Raw genomic sequence first — 11,647 nt, forward strand, 5'->3', positions numbered from 1 at the left:
TGACAGTAGGTAGTGAAAGAGTGAGAAAGTGAGAGAAAGGAGAAAGCTCGTGAGAGAGGGTGACAGAAAAGAGGGTAAAAGAAGGAAAAGAGAAGAGAGAGAATAGAGAAGAGAGGGAATAGAAAGGAGAAGAGAAGGGCATAGAAAGAGGAGGATGAGAGAGAGAAGTTGGAGAAAGGTGACAGAGAAAAGGAGGGAGTAAAGAGGGTGAGAGATGGGGGACAGAAAAGAGGGGAGAAAGAGAAAGAGAGAAGAAGAGAAATAGAGAGTGGAGAGGGGTAAAATTAAGGGGAGAAAGGGAAAGAGGGGGAAGAGAGAGGGATCAGAGAAGAAAGAGCTAGGAGGAAAGGAGGAGAGAGAAGAGAAAAGTAATGAGAGGGAGAGAGGGGGCAGAGAGAGTTAGGGAGAGAGGGGGATGGTAAGGTCACAAAGGATTGGAATTTTGTGATGCAAGACAGGGCTCAGAGCTTGGAGCAAGTTCAACAGTGTGGCCAAGAGCACACAGCTAGGAGAGACACCTTTGTCCTTCCTGACTCCATTGGACCAGATATCAGATGTTCTTGCCAAGTTACTAGACACGAATTAACTTGAAGATAGCATTGCTGGTTAGTATATACCCTTGCCTTCTTTATTGCATATTCTACTTAATGTGGTTAAATATAGGTATAAATATTTAACAATGACTATTATATATACAGTTCCATGGAAATAAAGGGTACCTGTACAACTTAGGCATCCTCACCCAGGGGCAGTACCACTTTCCAAAAATGGTATTTCTAAGTACATTAAAATCACCCCAAATTCCACTTATGTCGGCGACCTTATGTTTGAGGCTACACCATGTTCTGAGCTTGTTTCTTCTGGTCTCCACACATGAAATCCACTATACTGGAATCTTGTGATCTTTTTTAACTTCCTTATATTTCTTACCCACTCGACTAGACACATAGCTCCTAGAATGTTATTTCTTAAGGATTGTGTCAGAAAGACTTGGTAGGGAACTAAAATGTCTTTTTTTTTTTAAATCTGTGCATATGATTTGAGTATAATGTTTTCTGATGGGAGAAGCAGAAATAATGTTAAGTAAAGGGCATTCTGGGTCACACAGTGTTTGAGGCTACCCTAATGAACCTAGTGAGGTATTAATTCAAATAAAACAAACAAATAAAAACTTCAGGAAAGCTTTCTTAGAATACATATGAATTGCAAGACCAGTTTAAGTATCTTACCAAGAACCTGTCTCAAAACCTGCCTCAAAACAAATTATTTTTAAGAGAGATGGGAGTTCCATGGCAGACAACTTGTGTACTATGTACAATATTTTAGCTTCAACCTACAATATCAGACCATAATGTAGCAGCATCATCTAACCAAAGAGAAATATAGTTATTTGTATGTTCTCTACTAGTGTTGCTCTGGCAACGGGAAGTCATTTTAAGAATCAGCATTCAAAATCCCTTATCCTATGGACCAACTGATAATAGTCCTACTAGAACCAACAGGCATCCTGGTATTCTCCACTGTCAGAATTTTATTTCTTCTCTTGTCTTATCCTTCATTCATTTGAATCCACAGTTGTCATCTGGATTTTCATATTACTATGTGTAGTTTGAACTTTCAGTTTAAGCTACGTCTCAGACATATGGTTCATTGTCTCTCTAGCAAAAATATTTCAAACACACACACACACACACACACACACACACACACACAAAGATACTAGACTTTTAACATAGATAAAAGAAAAAACACTAGCCATCTCAGAATTCAAATGTATATTGTTTTGTATTTTACAACACATTTCATGACAAATGAAAGACAATAAGTAAAAATTATAGTGCAATTTGTACTTAATCTCTCTTCACTGAAGATTTGTTTCCTGGTAAAGATTCCCCCAGTTTTTAATTGCCAAATTTCATCTAGTTAGATGGGTAATGATAGTTAAAGGGTTGCCTCTAAGGTAATGTATGCCAAATAATAAAGTGCATGTACTAGAATCTGATAATCTTTGATTATTGTGAAATTCTCAAACCATACTCATAACAGCATACCTTAAAGAGAAAAGGCTACATTTTTTTAAACACAAGTCTATCATTTTGGAACTACTAATCTAAAGTGCACTGCTAAAGGCTGAAAGAGGACCTTTATATATCCTTTCGTTTCTTTTTCAGTTTCCACATATTTGATGCCAGCATGGTCCTGCTAAACAAGTCTGCCAATCACCAAATAAGAGGTTTCACTTTAGCTACAATAGCACGCATAATGTGCAATACCTCTATGGCCCTTCCAGAATGGCGAAATTGCTACTTGAACAACTCCATGCTTTCCTACCCAAGTCTGGCTTTTGTGAATATTTGGGAGGCCTACATCTGCCACCACAACCACAACTCAAGCCACCTGAGAGATTGCCATTACTACACCTGCCATAACAACCTTGTTCCTTTGGATATCCGGGTATCTCAAATTCTGCTCCTGGTTGCAAACGTTGTTGGTCTGGTTGGGACAGTTTGTTCTGTCTTTGCTCTACAGCAGTTAAACACAGAGGAACTGCATAAGAATAATGACTACAATCCATTTGTTCTTTCAGCTGTCCTCAATGCTATTGCTAGCACCTTTATTTTTCTTGCTGTTATGTGTAATCACCTCTCCGTGCCCAGCAAGGAAGAGGTATCTTTCCTGCAATCTTTCCAAATGCCAATTTTTTCCAATGCTCAAAGAGCAGGCAGAGCCATGGGATTGGCATACATATCTGCCATATTGTTTTTATTAAGTGCTATAATTTTTATTTCTTACTGTCCTTCAATGGAAATCAAAATGTTTCCCCGTGTCTGAAAATAAATTTGCAGCATACATAACCTTGAAAATCAAAACGTCTTGGCAATGGTTTTGGGGACCTAGACTGAGATGTAATGGGAGATATTTTTAAAATATTAACTTAGATTTTCTAAGGACATAAAGCCCTACCCTATGTATCCTATGACAGAAAATGGCAAAATGACATCAAGCATTCTTTCCTATTTGGTTTATTACTTCTTTGGTTGAATTTTTTGCTTTAGTTTTTTTTTCATGTTTTTGTTTATTTGTTTGTTTTGATTTTTGTTCATTTTTATCATTCCAACTTGTCAATTTTGTTTTATAGAATCTAAATTTTAAATATGGTTTGTCAAGGTAAATAATCAATAAATATAGTTGTATTAGTCATGGATCTCTAAAGGACAGAACATATAGAATCCATCTCTCACATACAACTTTATTCTCTCTCACTCTTTCCCTTCCTCTCCCTTCTCCCCTTCTCTCTCTCTCTCTCTCTCTCTCTCTTCATATTGCAAAGGGAGATTTCCTTGTCTGGCTACATTATTTCTTTTAAAGTTTAAGAATTATCCACTATGTTCATAGCAACCTTATTTATAATAGCTATAAGCTGGAACAAACCCAGATGTCCCTCAAGAAAGGAATGGATACAGAAAATGTGGTACATTTACACAATGGAGTACTATTCAGCAATTAAAAACAGTAAATTTATGAAATTCTTAGGCAAATGGATAGATTTGGAGGATATCATCCTAAATGAGGTAACCCAATCACAAAAGGAAACACATGATATGTACTCACTGATAAGTGGATATTAGCCCAGAAACTTAGAATACACAAGACACAATTTGCAAAACACATGAGTCTCAAGAAGAAGGAAGAGCAAAGTGTGGATACATCCTTTCTTCTTAAAATGGGGAACAAAATACCAATGGAAGGAGTTACAAAGGCAAAGTTCGGAACAGATCCTGAAGGAACAACCATCCAGAGACTGCCCTACTTGGGGATACACCCCATAAACAACTACCAAACACAGTCACTAGGCAGATGCCAATAAGAGGCTGCTGAGAGGAGCCTCATATAGCTGTCTCTTGTGAGGCTCTGCTAGTGCCTGGCAAATACAGAAGTGGATGCTCACAATTATCCATTGGACAGAGCACACGGGTCCCAATGAAGGAGCCAGAGAAATACTCATTGAGCTGGAGGGGTCTGAAGCCCTATAGGTGGAACATCAATATGAACTAATCAGTACCCCTCAGCTCCTTGGAACTATACCAACAATCAAAGAAAACATATGGTTGAACTTGTGGCTCTAGCTATATATGTAGCAGATGATGGCCTAATCAGTCATCAAAGGAAGGAGAGGCCCTTGGTCTTGGGAAGGCTCTATGCCCCAGTACAGAGGAATGCCAGGAGTAGGAATCAGAGTGGGTGGGTTGGGGAGTAGGGGCATTGGGGAGGGAATAGGGGATTTTTGGAGGGGAAACTAAGAAAGGGGCTAACATTTGAAATGTAAATAAAGAAATTTTCTAAAAAGAAAGAATTATTCATTTAAAATTAAATTCCCAGAAATGTTATTACCCCAGAAAATATCATTTAATTTTATTTGCATCTAATTTGCACAATCTGCCTCTTAGGATTATAATTCACACTTGTACACATCATACACACAAACACAAACACAAACACACACCACACACATTTGTGTAGTGTCCCCATCTGCCTATTACCCATGACATTTTAATAATTTTGGTTTGCTGAACAAATTTAATCAATGTCTTCTCAGTTAACTAACTCTGGTTGAGCTCTTTAGAAAATGTACTTTCTGGGTGATGCCATGTTCTTTGTACTGAATGTTAATATGTAGGTATCTTATAGTACCTGCCTCTTACTGATACAAGGTTTGATACAATTGTTGGTAGATCCTTGAGGAGAAGACTTAATTTCACTTAAGCTGAATGGTTTCCCCAACTAAAAGTTTCATCTCCATGTGGTCCCTGTTCGTAGCAATGGAATATTAGCATTCCATGAGGTCATTGGTTGATGTGTTTCTAATTAGCAGAAAGGATTTTAGAGAGTTTGAACTACTATGTCTATTTGCTCACTCTGAATTCTTATGTATATCAAGAAGTTGGAGTAACTGCTTCATTCTTCCCCTCTATTTTCAATAATTTATAAAAGAATTTGAAGGTATTATTTAGATTTTGTTTGTACTTTTTGGTTTTTGAATATTGAAGTAGTTGGTGTTGTTTCATGAGTTAATTTTCGTCCATTTTTACGTATGTAAATAATCAAGGTCTTGAGGTGTATTTACAGAGAGCAGTGATTATTCCACTGTGTTTCATTTCAAGCACTTAATAAATGAACAAACAAATGCTAAGGTGTTTCCCAGTCGTTAAAGGAAGTTGATTTTCTTGGTGAGGATCTGGGGTTTGATTTCTAGCCAACACGTGGCAGCTTACATCTGTCTTTAACTACAATCCCAGGGAATCTGACACCATCTTTGAACTTGAATAGGCACCAGGCATGTTTATAGTACACAGATATAGATATAGACAAAATATTTGTGAATATCATATAAAATAAGATTTTAAAAAATGGAAAAATTTTTCATTCCAAATATAGACCTTAGTGAATGCATAACCAGACATGATTATTATACAATGTCTTCTGTCTCAACTCAAGTCTTAGATTAGCTAGTGATACATCCCTAGCATGTATATATATAGTCCAATAAAATTTTACTATATAATGGATTTTGTACACACAAAGACAAAGGAGGTTCTCTCTTTACCCGCCTAGATTCCCTCTTTTCTTTCAGTTCCAAGATGCATCCCAGGCTTGAACCCAGACATGAGAGCTGCAGACTGGACCAACAAATTGGTGTCCCACGCAAGATCTGGGAAATGGCAGAGGACACGGGAAGGAACACTGCTGGTTTGGAACTCCATGGAAGAAGAAAATAATTAAAGAAAATTTGTACCAGAACATGAGAAGAAACAGGCATAAGGTTGCCAGGTGTGGTACAGTCTAAGCTGGAATGGCGCTAAACCTGCATGCTGAATTCACTTAGGTTCAGCAGTGAGATTATCAGAATCTAGGAACATAAAAGTCAGTTAGCGACAGCTTCCAGAGCTGCTTCTTAGGTTAGAGAGAAAAAGGGGTTTAGATTTTATAATTAGTTGGATTGGTCACAGTCAGAAACTGCATCAGGTGGGAGGAAAATGTCCCAGAAGCAGAGAGAAATTTTAGGGGTGCCCTGACTTGTTATTTCTGGGACCTACAGCAGAAGTTCTCTGCCCTCTTTGAGTTTTTTTTTTTTTTTCCTAAGGTCTTGACTAATGTCTGGTGCAGCAGTCTGTCCACATGTTCGATTCATGTATGTTCATGTCTAGTCTGAATGAATGAATGTTCTGTGTTTTCATGTTGGAAGATAAAAGATGACTAAACCTTTCTCAGCTGGTATAGCAAAGCCTAGAGGGCCACAGGCTTTAGCCAAGATCAGGCACACATCAGGAGGGCCCCTGCTGTAAAAACTGTTCTTTAAAAGAAAAAAGAGAGTCTGCAACCTTGTGGTATTGGGGCGAAAATGCTGATAGATGTTTTATTCCCTAAGAAAATTCTCTGCATTCGTAATTATTGTGTTTATCTGATTACAAAGTGTCTTTTATTTTATAATTATAGCTAGAAAAAATTATTATTCTCTGATTGGTCTAAGTGTACCTGCTTCTTTTTTTTTCTGATAATGTGCTCTGCGTGTCTTCACAATCAGCTCATAAGTTACTGTTATGATTAAATAATTGTTACATTGATAACAGAGGGTTAGCCTTAAATTGGCAACTCTAGAGTTTTTCAAACACGTGACATAAGCAGGTCAAAAAACTGGGCCTCCTAAGAAACTTCTAACTGAGATAATATTTAATGTGATTCTTATCCTAGAAAGTAGAAGTAAGATAAGATTTAAAGCAATCACTCTTTAATGAAGCATTAAAGATTGCACTGTCATGTATTCATAGGTATAAACTGGCAGCCAAACTTCATAATATGATAGTGATGCTTCTAATATTGATTCTAAAGGTGATAAATTGTTTTGAAATTGGGTTTTGCTTTCCCAAAGTTATAGTTATAATCTAATGTTGCAAAAGAAACTTAGTAATTCTAAATTCTGTCCTCATGGCAGGAGGAACTAAGCTCAGAGTAGCTTCTGCATGGTTTGTGTGACTTTCTTTTGTCTTGCAAATGGTGCCTGGGGAAGCTCTGGAAGCTTGCCTCCAGGGGAAATCTTTGGGAAATCTTCTTTTAGCTAAAAGAGCACCTTTGCAGATCTAGCTAAATGTTGTTTTAATAAAGTTCAAATTCATAGTTTATAAAGGGTCAAACAGACTGTAGAATTTATAAAGGCATTACAGTCTGGCTTGCCTACTGTTTATATAGTTATTATAGATCCAAAAGTTTTGTTTTTTTGTTTTTTTTTTCTTTGCATCTTAATGATTGTAAAGGTTTTGCTTCTAGTGAGTTTGTAATTACTGGAATATTTTGCCTCTAGGTATGGCTAAATATAGGTCTACATTATGTGAGGAATTTTTATCATTTCTGCTTTATACAAGAAGCCAAGAGTTTGAATCTTTCAGTGTATATTGTTTTCTAAGTAGAAAATATTTTATTAGCTAATGCCTCTCAAAGGAATTTTGCTTAAAACCTTAGGTGTCATTAAGCTAACCCTAGGCAGAGCAGCTTTATCCTTACTGTAAACATTTATTTGGTTCCTGTTAATACATTTGAAGTCATTCCTTTGTTTTGAGTCAGGTAACTTCTAAATATTTTGCCTGCTGTGACTTCCTACCCTCTTTAATTTCTGTATTCTCTGGCTCAGGGCCAGTGACTGCTGGCGGCTGTGGGGCGAGACCCTTGGGCACACAGCTTTCCCTGGGCATGGTGATAAGAGAAGCTGGCAAAATCGGGAGGCCATGTAGCCAACTCAGGGGGGAGGGCCTTGCCAGCCATTGGCCCATGAGCCTCTGCATGTAGCCATATATTTCCCACTAAGGCCCGGGGTGCTCAGACACCCTCCCTTGGGTTTCCTAGCCTGAAAGGAAGGCCAAGGTGGCTGCAGCGGTGACAGAAGTGGCTGATACAGCAAGGTCGACTCTGCTGCCAGTGCCAGGATGAAGGAGCTGCCACTTGACATCGCTGCAGCAGGCACAGAGGGCATGCACCACATCTGTTTCAGAGATGTGGGGCTCAACAGCGGGTTAAAATCCAGAGTCCTTTTCAGAGTGACTCTGCATTCCAGGGTGGCAGGCGGCCAGGGACAAGGAGGACTTAGGGCAAACTGCCCCCCCCACCCCCCGAGGTACCCTGTGGGTGTCATGCCCGAGACCATGGAGCCACAACAAGGCAGGTGGGCGGTGCCGAGGTAGTACTCACCTCAAAGCACAGTTTCAAAAATCTATTAAAACTACTGTGGTGCTAATAAAGAATTGTAAGATATATTCGTGTATTTTGGCAAACCTATAACAAAAAATGTGCCTTAGGAACCTGACAAAATGTCTGTTCCTTGTTCCAAACAGCATTTAATGTGGTTATTACAGAATATTAATAATTAATCTATTATATACCATCATTTTAAATAAAATTGACAATATCCCAAAGGTAAGTTAAAATTTGTTTTTATGCATTTTTTTGTATCTTCTATAAATTCATGCATGCAAGCATGCATCCCAATTATTGTGTTTAAAAACAAGCCCTCTATTGGAAATAGTACATGTGAATTAGATCACGCGCATGTTCTTTTGAGCTTCCCCCTGCTTCAACACAGATAATTTAGTTGTGTGGTGTGGATGATGTTTTAAAATGCTGAAAATTTAAACCTTAATTTGGAGTCAGTATTATATCTCAGAGCTCACAATTGCTTAAGATTGTTTGACCCTCAGATGCTATTAATTCTCAAATTTGCAATTGCTTATGCATATACAACTTATAAGAAAAATCGTAATCCTTTTAAGAAGGCTGTTTTTAGACATTTAATAAACTGTTCTGGATTGCCTAGACATCTTAAAACAATGGCATGCTAGATTTCCATCTCAGGCAATCTATAGGCCCTACATATAAGATAGGTTAGATATATAATCTCGTTCTTTATATATTCAAAATAGTTGTGATTTAAGATAATATTTTAATATTCATGGAAATTGTGCATGTCAATTTCTTTGCCATTAGCGTCCTCAGTTACTACTTGTTTCCACATAATAGTGTTAATTCTGGAGAACTTATACTTAATAAATTGCTGCAAATAAATACTGTCATTTCTAAGTTAATGAATAAATAAATTATGCACCTGTGACTATTAACAACTTTTCAAGTTTTCTAGTTACAACCGCTCTTTCAGAGAAACAATTGAAAGTGCTATTAGTCACTGCCCATGTTACATGAATACTGACTATAACAGTCAAGCATTTGAGATATTTTGTCAACAAATTATTAATTCTCAAGGACAAGGTATTGCAGAACTTTAAAACTTTAACTTTTTAAAAGACAAAGAGGGAAATTATCCCCATGCATATTATTTAGTGCATTCCCATGCACATTATTTAAATCATACTTTTATTTTAGAATTTTGAAATTTGGATGTCAAAGAACTTAATAAATACCTTATACTATCTTAAAAGGATCTACTTACTGGCATATGGCTTGATTCTGAACAGCTACCTTATTAGGGAAAGGAAAAACATAGGTTCTCTCCACAGAACGCTGCAGAAGCATGATGGCTAATTTGTGTGACAAGCTGGCAGGTGATTTGGCTAAGCGCCCTGACTAAAGTGACACGGAAGCTAAATTGGGTACATGTTTTCGACCCATCCTTGTTTACCATTTTTTTCAGTTTGGACTAGTGAAGCTGCCTTGCTTCAAGCTTTTTAACTTTATGGCAAAAAGAACATCAGAGACTGCATATTCTGACTTAGAAAGATCAGTCTTATAATATAGTCATAATGATTTTTCTCTTTTCTCCATTGTGACCAGTTATTCTAACTCAATCTTAGACTGGTTTAGTAATAATTCCAATATTAGAGATTCATATTGAAGATAGCTAAAATTCTTAATTATCTAGAAAAGTTAATTTGGAGCTCAGACTCCAATTCCAGAGAATCTCTGGCCTTTCTGCTAATTCTCAAACCCAGCTCCCCCACACCGGGAGCTCAAAGCCTGAGCTTGGTTGTTGCTAATTTGCAACTGAATGGAGTACCTGGACTTCTTCAAAGAAGTTTTATGCTTTTGTCTTTCACAGTCACACCTTTGTTTTTCAAGCAGTTCAGTTAATGCAGTTAAGCCTGTCTGCAACAGATGTAAAACCTGGCCTCCAACAACGCAGGTGGCAGTTATTATTATTGTTCATCAAAAAGAATTTTAAATACATATTGTGGCTTTGGTCTGATTTGGGAATATGGTGTGCGATGAGGCCCTGACAGTCAGTGAAGGGTAACCAGATCACGTAATCATACCAATCTAAGACAGGGGTACATGCCAAAAGGCCGTGGTTGTTGATAAGACACCACAGAGCCATGTTTGTGTAAATTATTACACATCCAATTGCATGTAGCCCCCTAAGACGGAATTGGATGGTTCGGGAGGATCTGAGATCCCAAGACAGGCAGAGCTGCCAGCCACCATAATTCCAAGGCAGGACTTCAGAGTATAAATAAATTTTATGCCTCAGTCCAGTTTTATTTAATATTATTTAAAGGGGGGGAATATTACCTCCTTCCAGCCTAGCAAGACTGGCTGAGACCATCTGCCCCTGAGGCAGATCCACCTGCTGTGTTGCTTCTCATCCCTCTCCTTTGATATGCCACTACCTGCCACCTGCCTGAGGCTGAATCACTTCTCCAAGATCTTCCAGAGTTAACAAGGAACTGTGATTTTCCTGGGTTCTTAATAAAAGGCTGATCTGACAACTTCAAAGGAAACTTTTGTGGCTGGGAATGGGCCTCCCCTCTTCTTTATAAAGCGTGTTTGCCTACATTAAAGTTGAGTCTTGATCAGAATTCAGTCTTGACTCCATTTCATTCTTTACCCTCCTAGATTCCCTCTTTTCTTTCAGTTTCAAAATGCATCCCAGGCTCGAACCCAGACATGAGAGCCGCAAGCCGGCCCCAACAGTGGGAGACTTCAACACCCCACTGTCACTAATGGACAGGTCATTGAACCAGAATCTAAACAGAAGACACAGTGAAACTAAAAGAGGTTATGAAACAAATGGATTTAACAGATGCCTACTGAACATTTCACCCTAAAACAAAAGAATGCACTTCTCTGCACCTCATGGTACCTTCTGCAAAATTGACCATATTCTAGGGCTAAAAACAAGCCTCAACAAATTCCAAAGGTTGATAATAATCCTATGCATCCTATCAGATCATCATGGACTAAGGCTGGTCTTCAATAACAACAAAACAGAAAGCCCACACATACATGGAAATTGAACAACTCTCTACTCTATTAAAACTTGGTCAGGGAAGAAATAAAGAATTTAAAGATCTCCTGGAATTCAGTGAAGATGATAACACAACATAGCTTATGGTACACAATGAAATCAGTGCTAAGAGGAAACTTCATGGCACTAAGTGCCCTCCTAAAGAAATTGGAGAGATCCTACACTAGAAACAACCTCACACATGAGAACTATAGAGTATTAGAAGGCAGAAGATAGTCATAATCTTGGCCAAAACCAACAAAATAGAAACAAAGAAAACAATACAAAGAATCAGCAATACCAAAAGCTGGTTCTTTGAATGAATCAACAAGATAGAAAAACCCCTACCAAAACTAAATAAAGGGA

At 37.9% G+C, this 11,647-nt stretch overlaps 1 protein-coding gene across 4 annotated transcripts in view; it reads left to right on the forward strand.

Annotated features, from left to right (window-relative positions):
* The window catches only part of Gm5945 (predicted gene 5945), a 28,339-nt gene extending 22,634 nt beyond the window's left edge, over nucleotides 1-5,705 (forward strand). For 2 of the 4 annotated variants that reach the window (XM_006528440.3, XM_006528441.3), the window contains one exon: nucleotides 2,172-2,870. In XM_006528440.3, the coding sequence (XP_006528503.1) occupies nucleotides 2,172-2,832 (661 nt within the window). In that variant the 3' untranslated portion in view covers nucleotides 2,833-2,870. Of the gene's footprint in view, nucleotides 1-466; nucleotides 606-2,171; nucleotides 2,871-5,632 lie in introns of those variants that run through there. The other 2 variants (XM_011247722.2, XM_006528442.2) reach the window with 2 other exon arrangements.
* Nucleotides 5,706-11,647: the final 5,942 nt, after the last annotated feature.

The sequence above is a fragment of the Mus musculus genome, chromosome X, assembly GCF_000001635.26.
Source record: "Mus musculus strain C57BL/6J chromosome X, GRCm38.p6 C57BL/6J".
NCBI lineage: Eukaryota > Metazoa > Chordata > Mammalia > Rodentia > Muridae > Mus > Mus musculus.